Genomic DNA, 18,825 nt, shown 5'->3' on the forward strand with positions numbered 1-18,825 from the left:
AAGAAATGTATAAAATTAGTGCTGTATTAGACTTATGGTACCTAATTTACTGTACAGACGATAGTAAACTGAACTTACTCGCCTAAACTCTCTGTAGCGTGGCGCTGGACGGCGGAAAGTATATATATATATATATATATAATTATATATACAGTACCTAATTTATATATAATACTGTACAGACGATAGTAAACTCAATTTACCCGCCTAAACTCTCCGTAGCATGGCGCTGGACGACGGAAAGTAGTTCGGCTGCCTGATGACATTTTACCGAATTATAGGAGTTTTTTTACCATGTTTGTATGGATACTGTCGCAATTTTTTCGCCGTCATATAGAAATCTGAACTATAGGAACCCGTGTTGTAGGGGGGTCGACTGTATTAAATGATAAAATTCATCTATGGAGAAAATTTGAAAAGCTGTACGTAAGATTTTAGGTGATTTTGCAACCATAAAAAGGACAAACTTCTTTGGAAAGTGGACAGTATCATGTAAAGCATAAAAACCAAAACTTGAAGAAACATTGACAACTCACGCTTCAACCCCTTTATTTCCCAGAAATATTTTTTAATTAAACAAACATTTTTGGCTCTCTTGATAAGTATTCTTCAGGTTAACGACCAAACCCTAACACTGACAACTGTAGTCTGAAGGGCACGATTCTGAAAATCTAGTAGAAACAAGCCATGTATATGTGGCACCTAATTTGCATAATCTCATGGGGGACAAGTTTTCCTATGATCTACTGTGTATGCAGGTGCCCAAACCCTGTATAAATACTGCCTAAATCGACTCAAAGGTCAAAGCTTGGAATACCAGGGAAAAAGTGTGTCCCAAACACCTAATTTGCATAATCTTGCTGGGGACAAACTCCCTTGCAACGTCCCAAAGTGTCCCCGGCTATCCAAAATACTTCTAAAACTGCCCAATTTGTGCCTGGGTCAAAGGTTTATGATGGTGAGTGTTGGTCAAAGACGGAACAATTAGAGAAATTGTCTATGACATAGAAATGTCTTTTAGTTTGTGTCCAGCATTCTCGACAAGTGATTTGGACGTTATGTTGGCAAAGTTACTGTAACTGCCAATGAAATGCAAATGATCCTAAAAAACATCTTAATGAAAATTTTTCTCGTTACAATAAGCAAAAAACTGAAAGTTTACAGCAAAATGACAATGATGTCTGTCATTTTCATTGATTAAGTAAATATATCTAAAGTATGCTGGATAAGAAATGATGTATAGTTTGCTGTTCAAAAGGATTTGGTGTTGTATAAACCATAAAATTAATGTGAAGAGCTTTTTTCTTGATTTCCAAAAATGTTAGAGGTGCTTCTAATAATGGCAGAATCTTCCAAATAAATGGAAACTTACTTCAATGGAGATTAATTCTTTGTCCTGACATTTCAGCTTCAGAATTTCATTCTAATACTTTTTGATCATATTGTATATCTTTAATACTAAAGAATGCCTTTGTTAAGAACCATACAATGTCATATTTATTATCAGTTTTGTATTTAATTTAGAACGGATAATAAATACAAAGAATAACAATCACAAAATGCAGTAACATAAATTTGTTTGCTCTATTTTATTATTTTTTATATAAATTGTATTTTTTTTGTTTTAGACCTCAAGGATTTTTGTATGACAAAGAAGCTATTTTGGAATATGTAATTCATAAAAAGAAAGAAATAGCAAAACAGCTGAAAGAATATGAAAGACAAAAAAAGAAAGAAGAGGTAATTAGTTCTCTGCATTATCCTATATGTGTAGTGTGTGATAATTTGCTAAATTTATATTACCAAATAACATTTATTTGAAGAATGTTTTCAATCTTCAGTTTATATTGAGTGAAAATGTTTCTTAAAAAACTTACTTGTAACTTGAACTTAAAAGTTTTTTATTTTATGAGGATGATATTAAGTTTTATAGCCTTTTATGATACTTCTGTATAATAAATTATGACTTACTAAATTCTCTAGAGAATTAGTAAAATTTTTGATAAATTTTGAATTTTAAAACTAAACAATTAATGAATTTTGTTTAAAAGTTTTTTAATTATTTAGTTTATAAACTGTAACAACATTAGTAATAATTATTACAGTGAAGCATGAAATATTTGGACTGGTCCAGATTTTCAAATATATGTATAAATTAGCATTTTAAGTACTGTCAAATTCAAATACATTGTAATTCAATTTTGGGGTTCTTAGTTCACAATTACTTAACAAAGAACATAAGAATGCTAGAAAGATTCAAAATACAACATGCAGAATCACTATGCTTAAACAAAATATCATTAATCATAATTTCAAAATAAAAAAAATTATGAATTTTGAATATCAACTAGTAACTTACTGTTTGAAGAGTTACTATCCAATTTTCAACAGTTGAATCTTATTTTTGATGCTTCACCATACAATCATACCCCGAACTTACGCGATTTCCGCTCCATTATTCTTGCAATAAGTATCGCATAAGTCGTCCTCTATGCCGGCTACGCAACTAATTCTGCAACCGTTTTCTCTAATCGGATATCCCGTCCTCGAGCATTTCATTTCTAAACTCGAAAACGCAATTTACAATTATTATTTGTATACAATAGTTATATAAAAACTACAATAACGCCTATAATAGTCTATATATAATAAATAATATTAAAACTTAAATATAAATTTGTCGACAGTTATATTGTTCCGAAAGGCCCACCACCGGCCGAGCGGTCTTCATTTCCCGAACACTAGCCACGTGGAGTTTTCCGGGTTTTCTCCACGTCTTTAATGCTTAAATAGGGGCCAGTTTTCCTTAAAAAATCCTCCAAGAAGGCATTCCACTAGACAGATCGCCCAACTGCTGCCATTACTAAACAAACAAACATAATATTATATCATTCCCCCATCTTTAAATGTATATTTCCCGTCAATGCTCGAAAATTACAAAATCGAAACGACCATTCTCGAGTTTCGTCCTGGTTTGCAGACGTTGCGAATTACAGACTTTTCAACAATAAATTATATTCGCCGGAATAGAGAAGGCGTTTATCAATTAAAAATTCATTCCACAATTTTCGATTATTCATTCGAAGAAAACCGAAACGAATCCATCGGGACTGAATAACTCGGATAAATGCCGACCATTCTTCCGTAAACGTCCCAGAAAAGTTTTGTTAAATGTTGCAAAGGTCAAACGAGGATATTTTTTTTTATCGGAAATTAAATCTAAAATACATCTAGAATTGCATTGCCCTTCATATTTACGAATAACGGACGTGGAAGTATTTCCGCGTATCACACTAAAGATTAATTGTGTATGTGTAAAACAGAAGGAGTGAGCAACTTACCGCGTATTGCCACGGCTACCGAGAAAACCATTAAAATTAGATTTCTCATCTTCGAAAAAGCCGAGCGGTCGGCGCGGTCTGTCGTTGTCGACGGTGACGTATTTTTATATACTCGAAAGGTTCGACCGGCTCTTACGCGTTTCCCTTGGCACGCTTCCAAATTTCATACTTGGCGTTTGAAATACGTTAATTACCGTCTAAAGGCGGCTCCAAAATGGTTACGTACGCTGGCGGCTCGTCGACGTAATAATACGGACGTTTTCTTCCCGCATCCCGTTTCCGAGTATTAAAGGGCAACGGGACGAAAATTTAGTTTCGACCCAGACTTTTCGCCGTCTCGCCGGTAAAAATAAAAATCACGGCACGTGTGATGTCGCAAATCTCTGCAGGTGGAATCTGTCGACGACAATTTCCCGTCTCGGACGCACCCGCCCGTTTTCCTTCCGACGTGTTTTTCGATTCACCGATACGAATTCGGGTTTTGAACCGAATCGCTTTCGTCCATTTCATTTCTAAAGTCTCTCGTATATACTCTACTCCATTCCGAATGTAAATACGTATACCTTCTACGTAGAATATCCACTCCGGTGTGGATAATCTACAGTAAGACACTCGACTATGGCGAAAAGTGTGGACGAGAAGGCGGCCGCCCGGAATATTCGTCGTCGATCCGTCGTGTAAAACAGTGCTAGAAACGAGAAATGTCCCGGTTGTTATACGGAACCGCGCAACGGGTGTCTGCCGAATTCATCCGCAACGAGCGTCAACCCGCCTCGAGTGTCGGCGGTTGACGACAGGGAAACAACTGCTTCGTCACCCCTGGGAGCGGGCGTAAATCTCGGAATCTTCGGCAGTTCCGCGAAATTCGGTTAACGACGGAACGCGTCTACGAAAACTATCGGCAATCTCCATCTATCTAATTTCGTTCGCCGTTAATCTGACAAGTCTCTCCCCACGAATGTATTATCCTATTATTTGCTGGTTTCGGGTAATGCAAATAACGGAACCGAACAAAACGCAAGGCGGCGCTTTCGTCCGAATAAACGATAGATTTCGGCGATGGGCCAACGTCATTAATATCTCGTTTGGTTGTTTTGAGATTGGAGAAATGTGTCGGACAAAGGCGCAAAATGGCGTCGGTGACTATCGTTGTATAAAATGTTTATTATTCCGCATTAAAAGTTAACGCTTTATAACTTTAGTAAATTAGTAGAATGAAAAGGCAGAAAATATATTTCCAGCTGCCGTTGGCGTAATTACGGCGAAAACGAGATGCAATTAGAAAGTAAATCGGAGTGTGTTTCTCTTCGTATTACGATAGCGAATGTACCAATAGGAACTCCCATTATAAATAATTACATGGTACGACTACTCATTTAATCGATGCAATTAAAACCCTTTCTCAAAAGGTTTTTAATTGCTTCGTCATCATCATTTAATTGCATCGTTAAAATAATTTTTTTACTTAGTCAAAAGGGACGAAGAGTCGCGTCGTCTTTGCGTTTTTTTTCTGTTTAAACTCCGTCCTGTGGTCACTAAGAGGACCCCTTTTAGCCAGCCCATTATGGATTCGGCCAGGCCCGCAATGAGACGGCCGGGTGGCGAGGGATGGGCCCGACATATCCGAACGAACCACCCCGAAAATTTCCAGAGGCTATTTTGACTTATTCGGATTCGAACCCAGGTCCCCAAAGCTTGACCGCTCGGCCATTCGTCTTTGCGCTGTAATTTACAATGCGATCGGAGTAATGGCTGGAGGAAGGCCTCTCTAGTGCCAAAAGGGCGGAAAGAGTTTTAAAAACTTAATTTTTCTCGAACGATAAAATATTTTAATTTTAACAGTCGAAAAAATTAAATAATTATTTAAAAATTATATTATAATTTAATACAGTAATAATTACGTCGAATTTTTCAATGTAAGTTAATTTCTGCCGAATTAACCATTTTTATTTCTAGGTGGCGTCGACGTCGCTTAATGGTCGTCGTCGGAGAGAATTAGGAAGAAAAGGAGGCCGACCGAAAAATGACTCGACACGCCAAGAACTGTACGGCGGGTGCCGTGTACACTTACCACGAAAAACAGAAAGATACGAAGACTTGCGGATACGGTACTCAAAAGGATCGAATCGGGAAGGATTCCGTCAAGGATTTCGATTGCTGTTGTTTGACCCTGCAGCCCTGTCACAACCCCGTGGTGACGTGAGTATTTTCTTTCCATCTCCGTCCTCACCGTAAGGTTCTGGCTCCCGATCAGGAGACCGACTTTCTTCCGTCGGAGCTACCATCTTACCTGTATTTTCGTTTTTATATGTAATTGGGTTACAATTTGAAAAAAATGTAGACCTATAAATTGTCACTGTCGTCCGTCTATATGTCTGTCTTTCCTGAATCTCGACAATGGAGTTAGATAGATGAAAGGCGAGATCAGGAGGGCCGATTAACAATATAAGAACTTCCTATGCAAACTGGAAGTCGTGTTATTTCAATTCAAAAATTTTCCTTCGAAATGTGTTAGATAGATGACTGGCACGGCTCTATTGTTAAAGGAAAAGTATAATGATTTCGTATAAGTGCATCTAGGTAGCCCCAATGGCAGTACTTCCGAGGCTGTGGCATTTAATTATTTAGCTTACGTGACTAATGCCGGCTTCGAGTGGCCCGCTTGACTGTTTGTGGAGTACTTGATGTTATAGTTTTAGGGGTGGGACTTGCTCTCGCCCGGATGCTGAGGTGCGAGTGAAAGTCGGCACTGAGGTGCACGTCTTCGTTCGAAGAATGTAGAATGGGCAGTAAACTGATACGTGTAAAAAACTGACCTTTGCGCCTTGGGGACTACGTTATAATAATGATTAAGCGCACAAAACACAAATTATATAAATAAACATAAAAGTCTATAACACTAATATAATAATGGATGTTAATAAACACATATCCAACAAACTAAAATGTTTCATAACGGATACTCTAATCCAGCAGTTCCCAACCTCTGGGTTGCCACCCCTTTGGGGGTCAAATGACCCTTTCACGGGGGTCATCTAAGTGTGTCGGAAAACACTTATTTCTGATGGTCTTAAGCACTGAGACACCGCTCCTCTATCTGTCTCCAGGCAGATTCGTCCACGTGCAGATACGTCTACATAAGAGTACCTGGCACAATGACATGTCGTGCCAACCCTGTCACATACACCCCGTACAAATACAGGTGTATGTGACAGGGTTGGCCCCATAATGTACTGTACTTATGCGGACAACTGTAGAGAGCAGCTGCTGTGTTGAAAGCAACAGTATTGGAGATAAAACGACACTTCATGAATTAAGTGTCGTTTAATTATTTAATTGATTAGAGTATCACTTATGAAATAGTTTATTGGATATATGCTTATTGACATTCATTATTATGTTAGAGTTATAGACTTTTATGTTTATTTATATAATTTGTGTTTTGTATGTTTAATCATTATTATTTGTTGCCTGTATTATCTATAATTAGAATATATTTCAAAATAACTGAATCTATATTTGAATGCATTAAAATAAATTTTAGCTGGACAATTCTTGTATTTAATCAAGAAAAGTTAATAATAATATGTGAAATCTGATTGAATAAAGCTGAGTTGATTTATTTTTATTGCCTAGATGTAAAATAATGCATTTTTCGTAAATGCTATAGACATGTCATGTGTCTGTGCAAAATATGATTATTCTGTATTGTTCTTTCTTGCTTAAGTATTATTTATGAACATCAGTTGGTGTGTTGTCTATTTAGTTTATTATGTTTAAAACCACTGAGTAATATGTGCACATTAAATTATGTTAGAAACTTATGGAAGTAAAATACAGTTGACCCCCCCTATAACATGGTAGATACGTTCCATTTTTTATGAAATTGATGTTTTAGGAGACCTTGCCAATCACAGCCCGACACGTGTGAAGTTTATGGACTACGGCTGTTTGAAAGGTTTTCTTCCATAAAATTAATCAATTCCTAGACTAATTCGACTCAACATTTCCAAAATAAGTATATTTTTTTGGGAATAATCTGTATAAACTATGCTATAAACAAAAAATTGGAGGATTGCTTACCGAGTGTGCACCATTCGACGTTGCCATTGCTTAAGCTTGTTTTCGTCACAGAGCAGCGCATCAAACGGCGGGTGCGATTTCTGATAAGTTATTTTTCTGCGAAAACTTCGTTGAACTTTGGAGACATCATTAATATAAATAATTTTTATGGCCGTTGAATAAGAAATGTTTCTTTCACAAGAAATGTATAAAATTAGTGCTGTATTAGACTTACGGTACCTAATTTACATACTGTACAGACGATAATAAACTCAACTTACTAGCCTAAAATCTCCGTAGCGTGTTGCCAGGCGGCAGAAAGCATATATATAATTATAATAAAGTTACAATAAATTAAGTTAATATATAATTATATATACAGTACCTAATTTATATATAATACTGTACAGACGATAGTAAACTCAATTTACCCGCCTAAACTCTCCGTAGCATGGCGCTGGACGACGGAAAGTAGTTCGGCTGCCTGATGACATTTTACCGAATTATAGGAGTTTTTTTACCATGTTTGTATGGATACTGTCGCAATTTTTTCGCCGTCATATAGAAATCTGAACTATAGGAACCCGTGTTGTAGGGGGGGTCGACTGTATTAAATGATAAAATTCATCTATGGAGAAAATTTGAAAAGCTGTACGTAAGATTTTAGGTGATTTTGCAACCATAAAAAGGACAAACTTCTTTGGAAAGTGGACAGTATCATGTAAAGCATAAAAACCAAAACTTGAAGAAACATTGACAACTCACGCTTCAACCCCTTTATTTCCCAGAAATATTTTTTAATTAAACAAACATTTTTGGCTCTCTTGATAAGTATTCTTCAGGTTAACGACCAAACCCTAACACTGACAACTGTAGTCTGAAGGGCACGATTCTGAAAATCTAGTAGAAACAAGCCATGTATATGTGGCACCTAATTTGCATAATCTCATGGGGGACAAGTTTTCCTATGATCTACTGTGTATGCAGGTGCCCAAACCCTGTATAAATACTGCCTAAATCGACTCAAAGGTCAAAGCTTGGAATACCAGGGAAAAAGTGTGTCCCAAACACCTAATTTGCATAATCTTGCTGGGGACAAACTCCCTTGCAACGTCCCAAAGTGTCCCCGGCTATCCAAAATACTTCTAAAACTGCCCAATTTGTGCCTGGGTCAAAGGTTTATGATGGTGAGTGTTGGTCAAAGACGGAACAATTAGAGAAATTGTCTATGACATAGAAATGTCTTTTAGTTTGTGTCCAGCATTCTCGACAAGTGATTTGGACGTTATCTTGGCAAAGTTACTGTAACTGCCAATGAAATGCAAATGATCCTAAAAAACATCTTAATGAAAATTTTTCTCGTTACAATAAGCAAAAAACTGAAAGTTTACAGCAAAATGACAATGATGTCTGTCATTTTCATTGATTAAGTAAATATATCTAAAGTATGCTGGATAAGAAATGATGTATAGTTTGCTGTTCAAAAGGGTTTGGTGTTGTATAAACCATAAAATTAATGTGAAGAGCTTTTTTCTTGATTTCCAAAAATGTTAGAGGTGCTTCTAATAATGGCAGAATCTTCCAAATAAATGGAAACTTACTTCAATGGAGATTAATTCTTTGTCCTGACATTTCAGCTTCAGAATTTCATTCTAATACTTTTTGATCATATTGTATATCTTTAATACTAAAGAATGCCTTTGTTAAGAACCATACAATGTCATATTTATTATCAGTTTTGTATTTAATTTAGAACGGATAATAAATACAAAGAATAACAATCACAAAATGCAGTAACATAAATTTGTTTGCTCTATTTTATTATTTTTTATATAAATTGTATTTTTTTTGTTTTAGACCTCAAGGATTTTNTTATCATTAATTTAAATGGAAAATATTCTAGTGCATTTTTGAGTCCAATATATTATTTATTAGGCTATAATTTGAAAAAATTGTAGACCTATAAATTCTTACTGTTGTTTGTCTGTCTGTCCTTCTTTAATCTTGCAATGGTGTTAAATAGATGAAAGTTGAGATGAGATATAGAAAGCTTAGGAAAGGAGGTCCCAATTAACTCTATACAAATTACCAGAAGTCATGTGATTTCAATTTAAAAATTTTTTCCAGAGTGGAATTACATAGTTGACTGGCATGACTTTGTTGTTGTTATAAAAAGTATGATATACAGTGGCAATACACTACAGTACTAATTTGAGGTGGAGAGCATGTATTTTAAATGAAATAAATTTAAAATATGATTAAAAATTGCAGCCCAGCATTGTGATGTCGTCGCAGTAATTTTTGTTCATTTATTTAACATTCAAACATACTAACATTGCACCTATTTCTATATTTATTAAAGCAAGATACCATAAAATAATATAAACATGAAAATTTTTAATATAGGCTCATAATAATACTATTTTTAATAATACTCTTTGTTGGTAACATGTCAGTCATTTCATAGGAGAATGCTATAATAAAATTATTAATTCATTGTAAATATCAGCAAAAGGTAATACAGTGGGTGATCACTTAACAAACATAATTCCAAGACTTTGCTATCCGAATTGTTTGTTAACTGATTATCAATTTACCATAGATTTTTATGGGAATTTGATTAATTCGTTCTGGAGACCCAAAAAATAAGTAATAAATTATATACTTTCTTACTATGTTTGTTTATACGTAATAATAAAAATACTTATATACAGTCTTGCATTTTTATTAGTCATGTTGTTTTTCCATTTGTGAGATGATAAAGAATCTGTTCAATGTCGATTGCTTTTCTCTCTCTCCTTTTAAGATTTTTCGGAAGTAATTAATAGCATTGTTGTTGTAGTGATCCCCAAGCCTATTAACCTCAACTTGGTTTGGATGCCATTCTAAGACCATTGTTCTGACATCCTCCCACTTCTTCAAAAGATCTTTAATAGCAGGTGTTGTCATTTATTCTCTTTCATCTTCCTCTTTTTTAGAAGAAAACACATCTTGCTGAGTTTCTTTGTGTTCTTCATTTAAAAGTTCTTGGAGTTCTTCAGTCATTAGATCAGTTTCAGGTTCCATTATGAGCTCTTTAATGTCATCTTCATTCACCTCCAATTCCAGATCTCTAGCAGTTGTCACAATTTCATCCATAATTTCAGTGACATCACCTCTGTTCTCCTGAATGCAGGAGGGATAGAGCTTTTGCCAAGCAGAATTCAATTGTTGAGTGGCTTCTGACTAGGCCTTTTGAATGAGCTGTATAGCTTCAAGAATATCAATTTTTTTTTTTCCAAAATGTTTTTAATGTTATCATTGAGGAGAACTGGCATGTCTCAAAACACTGACAAAACAGTGCTTGAATTAACAATTTATTGAAAACCTGCAATAACCTCTTGATCCATTGGTTGAATCAATGAAGTGGTATGTGGGGGCAGAAACTGATGTCAGCCAGGAAAAGCCTGCCAACAAATTATCTTCAAGGTCTTTTGGGTATCCTGGTGCATTGTCCAATACCAATAGTGCTTTCAATGGCAAGTCATTAATCTGAAGGTAATCCTTGATGCTTGGAGTACAAACTTCAAACAGCCGTTCTTTGAAAAGAGCCTGCATGACTCATGCCCTTTTATTCAATCTCTACATCCCTGACAGTCTTTGTTTAATTATGGAAATTTTTTTATGCTCTACGGTTCTTAGAGAGTAAATAACGCTGTCTTGAGATGCACCAGTCCCAGTTAGCCCTTCTATCCACACTTCCATGTGTTTATGCATAGACAAGAAGCAGAAAAAAACTTCATATTACCACTAGCATTAGCTTCCAAAAGTAATGTCAATCAGTTTTTCATGGATTTATGCACAGGAAAATTTTTCATCTTTTGTAATGTAGGTACGGTTTGACATTTGCTTTAAAATAAAACAGTTTCATCATGATTGAAAATTTGTTGTGGACAATATCCTTCTGTTTTAATGAATTCTTCAAATTCGAGACTAGCGCACGAAAGAATTATGTAAATGTGAGGCCCAAATGAAATTCAAAATTTTGTTGTTAACCATTAACGAATATCTGATAGGACAATAAACTTTCACCTTCAGAAAATAAAAAAACTGACGCCAAACTTATGAGTGCCCAACAGTCATAAAAAATTTGTCAGAAAGGTAAACAAAAAGCTGGAATTACAATGTAGAGTTTCCAAGTTCAGATGAATAATATCTGATTAGTATTGAGTTGAGCATCATCTCCCATGCTCCGAAAGGTTTTGAATTGTTACCTGGAGACAAGGGAAAACCAATTGGTATTTGTTATTTTATGTCACTTTTTTTATGTTCTGTGAAGTGTTCGTTATCTGAACATAAAAATCTTTTGTGAAAGTGTTCGTTATCCGATTTGTCACTGTCTGAACTGTTTGTCAACCGATCACTCACTGTAATAATATATTCTATTACAAATTTTATCACACATAAAATAAAGAAGTTATTAAATGACAAAAATTCAAATAAAAGCAAAAAAATGAATATGAAGTTTTAAATTAAAGTAATAAATGTTAAAAGTCAGAAGTGAAAGTTAGCCATTTCATTTGCAACAACCTAATATTTTGCCAGTGATAAAAATATTGCCATATGGCAAAATTTGTACTGTGTAGTGGAAACCCTGCTTCAATGTGTTACATTCTCCACATAATATTTTTATGTGTTTCTCCTAGACCAGGGATGGCCAACACGTAGACCGCGGTTGACCGCAAAGGTTTTGAAAGTAGCCCGCAAAGCTAAAGTTGAACAATTTGCTTTCACTTAAATTAATGTTTAAAAATCTTAATTTGATAATTTATTCTTACAATAATAGACTGTCTGTGCAACATACCCATACTGTTTGTATTTATCCCGATGAATAATGCAAATGAATGTTAACGCATATGCATATAAAAATCCTAAAATTGTTTGCCCATATTCATAGTTGCCAGCAGACTACATTTTACCAAAAAAGTAGCCCCTAAGGTATAAAAGTTTGGCCACACCTGTCTTAGACCAACTCAAAATTTATCTTGTTTGTCACTACTAAATTTTTGCCATTCTTTATCTAGAAATCAGCATGATTAGTCATCATGGTGACTAGATTCTAGATCAGTCTTATCATGATATTACAGCAAGTTCTAACAAGGAGTTCTTTTTATTTGTTGTTTTTATTTATTTTAAATCTAAGTTTAGAAAATACTTAATAGTTTACCTATGTAATTCACTTATTATATATACATATTTTTTCTTTATCTTACAGTTTTTAATTTTTTATATGTTACATATGTACAGGTAACCCCCGTATAACACGGTACTTTTATAGCACGGATTCACTCTGACATGGTTCGAGAAATGGGTAAAATGACATGAAATGTAATAAATTTTTACATACTTAAGTATTAATAGTTCACGAAAATTATTATTTTCGTGAACTATTAGTACTTCAGTGTGTAAATTTTCTTTTCTCATCTTCATACACATGGTCCTTCGCGAAAATTGTTTCAATTTTGCCATATCTCGACGCTTCTGCTTCTGGTGTTGCCAGATGTTTTTCCCTTATTCCATAAGTGCTTAGCACCATATAAGGAAATTTATAAAGATCTTTTAACTAGAAGCAAGCAATCTAAAATTACATACACTTTTTGCAAAAGGTAAAGCATGAATCTGAAAATAATGCAGAAAAATGCTCAGAGGATAACGATAACTTGCCAAAAATAAAACGCTCTCGGTTAATAGTGCTTTTAGTGATGACAAAGAAAACATTGTTTAATTTATATTAATATGTATCACTTAAGAAAATTTTAATAAAGATATTTATCTTAATTATGAAAATATAGTAGCATGTTTTTTAATTTTTGGAACCTAACCTTCCTTTTCGTACTAGTTCTTTGTTTCGCATAACACGGCAATTTTTTGGAACGTAACTACCGTGTTATACGGGGGTTACCTGTATTTTATTGTTCTGTTTTGCCATATGTTGTTTCTGTTCTTGTGGGGAGAATTGATTGTTTCATTAGGAATCAGTGTTCTCACGCTATATGCAGCAACATTAAATAATGAGTAAAATTCAATTGACTAAATTAGGGTGAAAGCAAACTGATAAATTTGAAAAGGTTTGATATGAGATTTTTACTATAGATAATCCATAATGGCAATATGGTCATATCTAGGGGTTACTTGTCAGCAGATATTGCATAAACAAATTCTACATAAATTTGTGCTTATCTCCAACATAATCCCAAGTAAACATGCCTAGACCAGATATCTTCAACCTATTCCTTTCAAAGCATATTTATCTAACTCACATAGCTTGCTGATGATAAAACATGTCAGTGAAAACATTTGAAGTGGTTCAAAGCATATAAACTTAAAACTATGCAACAAGTTGAACACTTTTCAGGAATACTGCCATTTACTATACATTTACAACTTGGAAAGTCAATTAGAATTAATAGATCTTGCTGCAAATGATTTGTATAAAAATCTGTTTAAAGAAGAAAGTTTGTTAAATTTTTAAATCTCTGACAGAAGAGAATTTTAAGCCCCTAGTTTGCTTGGGATATTTTCTATTTTTGTTTCTATGTGCTTTTGTGAACAAACCTTTTTTGAAAATGAAATACGTAAGATCACTATATCAAACATCAATGTCCAATAAATATGTACGGAGATTTTAATATTAGATTCCACAAAATTTATCTTTAATTTTGATGACATTTTCTGAAAAAGCAGTTGCAACCATTTACAATTAACCGAAAATGTTAAAATGTGTTTAAAATACTTTAGTTCAACATTTCTGGATATACAAAGCAAAATTTTATGCTATATTGAGTATACTACTAGAAAAAAATACATAAAACAAACCAGAGTACTCATAATAGTAGGAGTGTTTAGAATGTCAGAAGCTGAAGAAGCATGATTTACTGACTTAATAATTTGATTCAGTAGCAGTAGGAGGAGTGGGTTAGCATAATCATTTTATGGTACTGTACCATGCATGAAAATAGGAATCCTCATATAACAGTACCACAAAAAGAAGATTTTACTGTATTTTCAATTGATTAATTATATCTGGAGATGGATAGTATATGATGATACAAAAGAATGAATGGAAATCAATTTTCAAATTATTGCTCATTAAACATGTTCAAATGGAGTAACAATTTTATGGAATTTTTGTTGAGTGAAGATTTAAATTTAAAAGGGTTCGAAGTTTCATTTGCAGAACAGTAAAGTTGTGTGTGCAAGACGCTATTACTGTATTTTCACAGATTGATTGGCATGTCGCATATAACTAGGGGAGACCAGCATGCTGGTTAAATTGTGACTTAGAAATAAAATTAATCATACATAAGAAAAAACTAGTTGTTAAATAAATGTTAAGGAAACATTCTTCTGAGTACAATAAAATAGTAATAATGTAACAACTTAAAATTTGAAGGAAAGTTTTCGTTTACAGTGCAATAATACAATTAGAAGCTTATTGACATTAGTTGTAGTAGGAGTTAGTCAGTGTGGGCTTCACTTACAATCTACTTTGATTTTAAAAATAACACTTTCCTCTCAAAATTCACACAAAGTGGATGTTAATTGATGTAAATTGAGATAGTTTACAGTGAGTTTTTGAAATTTATATGTTTATTTTTGCATTTTTGGATTGAATTACAATAATATAAACATAAAAGAGCACTTTTGGCATTCCACAAATATTTTACATTATTAGAAAAAACAGAATGCTGAAATAAAACATATAATCATAGTTTTTTTAATCTAATGCTGATAGTTTCAGTTTTAGAATAAAAATTGTTTGTTTTTACATGACAAAACTTGTTCATTTTTTGTGTACTCTCTGGAGAAAGATGTACAGTACTACCTCATGTAAACTGGCATGCTGGCTTTTACCATACAGAAATATCTGATTTTGTGGTCTATGGAAGACCACGAAATCAGATATTTCTGTATATATATACTAACTGTGAAAATAGACCAACATGACGGACAATCTGTGAAAATATGGTAAATCAGATGTTTGATGGAATGAATGTTTTGGTTGTGCAGTGTCAAAAATAGAACATATAGGTTTTTGAATAGGCTTGAATTGAATGTTTTAGAGAGTTTTATTATTAGTTTTAATAATGGAAGAGGACCATTTTTTATTCTGATTGAAGACATTCCAAAGTTCCATGGGGTGGACTAGACACCTCCTTGGTGTCTAGTCCACCAATCTGAACATTGGGTTTAGTAAACCCAATGTTCAGATTGAATGTGGAAATGTTCAAGGTTGAGTTATAGCAGTGATTTATGTGTATGTTGAAATAATTGTGGTTTTTGTTGTATGTATTATTGTGGTGTGAGACTGTGAGAGACTAAATAAGCTTTGTTTTCTGCTTTTGTCACATCTTCCATCATGTTTGTTTTTTTTTTGTTTGAAAAGCATAACTAAACATTTCTCTAAACATACTCAAAAGCTGGAATGGTTGATTAAAAACACTATCCACCACTCATAGCTACTTCCATTAAATATTAATCTGCTTAAGTAAAAATGTCTTTTTACATCAAATAAGTTACAAAAAATTTTAAAAACGGAACATTTCATATGTGCAATCACATACGTTAAAAATTTTTTGTTATGTGAACGAATGCAGTTTAAAAATTGATACATGTTAACTGACTCAAATACAATTAAATTAAATTAATTTACTTAGTCCATATAAAAATGGCTCTCTTGGTTGATGAAGACCCCTAAAAATGACTGAAAACTTGCATTTCCATTAAATTTTAATGTGCTGGAGTATGTACAGTACAAGTGGTAGGCAGTGTTTTTAAACATTTCTCATAAATTTAGGGTAAGAGATTTATAAATTGAAATTAGAATGCAAATTGGACTTGAATATAAAAATAACATAGCCATTTTTATATGGAATAAGTAAATTAATTTAATTTACAGTAGAGCATTGATTATCCGAATCAATTGGGGACTGGGCTGTTCGGAAAATTGATTTTTCAGATAACCGATTATATACGAAAAAATATATTAATCTATCCCATGTTGAAATTTGTTCAAATCCTGGCACGTCCTTAAGTACCCTCTCATGGTCATGCCAGTGTTGCCAGCTAAAATACGCACACCAACAAAAATAATATTGGAGTAGCCCAAGACATAGCCAAAAATTGCAGCGCCACAGCACTAGCGGAAATTTAAATTTGCCGACTGGAAAGCTTTTGATTAATTGACATTTCGGTTGATCAACATTTGGATAATCAATGCTCTACTGTAATTGTATTTGAGTCAGTTAACATGTATCAATTTTTAAACTGCATTTGTTCACATAACGAATAACTTTTAACCTACGTGACTCACATATGAAGTGTTCTGTTTTTAAAATTTTTTGTAACTTATTTGATGTAAAAAACATTTTTACTTCAGCAGATTAAAATTCAATGGGAGGAGCTATGAGTGGTCGGTAGTGTTATTAATTAACCATTGTAAATTGTATGTTCATAAAATAGTAGGAAAATAGCTATATAGAAGTGATAGAGGTTGAAAATATCTTGTAAATGTAATTCACAATAGAAACGTTTATACTTTTACATATTTTCAATTCATAATTTATTATGAAATAAACAAATATTTGATCAAAACATAAAATTTATTGATGTGAAATAGTGTAATTTATTTTGTTGTACATAAAATTATAATGTTTATATATTTTTTCCATAAAAATAATATATATTAATTTTGATTGTTTTATTCTAGCAAGAACTGTTGGAATTAGCAAAGGCAGAACAAGCTTCTAAAGCTGAAACATTTCTGAAGGATGAGAAAAATTTTACAGCTTTTAATGGTAAATCAGGTAAATAATTTTGTTCATAAATTTCAATAATTATTAGGAAGTAGTACAGCATAAAAGTAACATGTAGATATAAATACAGTAAATCTCCTGATAACTTGGATAAATTTTTTGAAAAATTGTACAGTAATTTAATTTTTCTTGTGAATAGAAAAATTATAATTAACAAGTAATTATTGACCAAATATTTAGGACAATAAAAGTTAAAAAAAATTCAGATTGATATATACAGTAGAATCCCAAATATTTAAGTCCCAATTAAAGGTGTTCCACGTTATCAAGGTAACTTATGAGCAAATACACTACTATTCTTATGCTGTAATTCATAAAAGAAAGTTTAAAAATGATAAACATCTATTACAAAATGATATTTTCTGTTAAATTTTATTATTTAATTTTAATGCGAAACAAATCATTTGTATTAAAATGTACCTACAAAAGTATTTTTTAAATTAAAACTATTGTATGCATTAGCTGTTTAGTAAATGATGTAAAAAAATATTCTTATATATATAGTTAAATTTGCTAAGTTATAAGAAAAAAGCTTAAAAATGCTACTGTGTAAATCTTTTATGTTCTTAATTTTTAATCCAAGATGGCTGTGGCCATCTTGGATTAAAAATTAAGTTTTTGGTTATATGAGGTAGTGTTGGTCCATCTTACTTGGATAATCAGGATTCTACTGTATTAGTAAAAAATATTACAAAATACGATTTAAGTGGTCTTCGAGGATACCAAATTTAATTAAATAATTGGTCCATTTTTTGTGAATGAAACAGTTTGTTAGTGCTAACATTATAAAAAAATATGATATAATATCTTAAAAAATAAGAAAAGATATCTTCAATTGTGTCTACTTGGCTAATGAAATTGTACATTTTGTACCATCCAAGTATCGCAATAAACATAACAATGGTAGGTTAAAATAACCAGACTTTTTATATGGTTTTTGTTTTAATATTTGTTATATCATAGTATTTGATTTGTATAACTACAAACCTTATCTCATGTATGGGTTTATCACACTGAGTGACCAATCTAATACATTTAAAAATTTTCTTCCTCTACTATACACAATTTAAAGAATTTTTAAAATGTGTTAGATTGGTTGTTCAGTGGGATAAGCTCTTTTGTAAGATAACATTTATAGTTATATAAATTAAATATTATAATATACTGTAATATAATAGAAGGATTAGAAGTATGACATAATCTAATAATCTGAATGTTTGTACTTATTTTTTGCCCAGGCAATGCCGGGCTTACCTGCTAGTTTCTAATATTTTTTTACTAAAAATGTAATGTATGTAATTGGCATGAGATTTTGACCTTCTATATATATATTAAATATTTAATAGTAACAAATATGTATAAAATTATATTTTTTGTAGATGAAGCCAGTACTAGTAAACAAAGTATTTGTAACATGAAAAATGGCAATGAGAAAGTTCTGCCAAGTTTTTGGATTCCATCTCTAACTCCAGAGGCAAAAAAATGCAACTTGAAAAAACCAGTTTGTATTTTATTAGTTAATTTCTATTTAACACATCTAATATACACAAGTACTAAATTGGTTATAT

General features: G+C 32.7%; 1 protein-coding gene across 1 annotated transcript in view; it reads left to right on the forward strand.

Moving 5' to 3' along the window:
• The window catches only part of LOC111639150 (nitric oxide synthase-interacting protein-like), a 127,441-nt gene that overhangs the window by 83,868 nt on the left and 24,748 nt on the right, over positions 1-18,825 (forward strand). The window contains exons 2-5 of the mRNA XM_023384942.1: positions 5,298-5,540; positions 9,261-9,273; positions 17,152-17,248; positions 18,637-18,758. Of these exons, the coding sequence (XP_023240710.1) occupies positions 5,365-5,540; positions 9,261-9,273; positions 17,152-17,248; positions 18,637-18,758 (408 nt within the window). The 5' untranslated portion in view covers positions 5,298-5,364. The remainder of the gene's footprint in view (positions 1-5,297; positions 5,541-9,260; positions 9,274-17,151; positions 17,249-18,636; positions 18,759-18,825) is intronic.

This window comes from Centruroides sculpturatus, unplaced genomic scaffold (genome assembly GCF_000671375.1).
Source record: "Centruroides sculpturatus isolate CEXI.00-Female unplaced genomic scaffold, Cexi_2.0 scaffold1085, whole genome shotgun sequence".
NCBI classification, from domain to species: Eukaryota; Metazoa; Arthropoda; class Arachnida; order Scorpiones; family Buthidae; genus Centruroides; species Centruroides sculpturatus.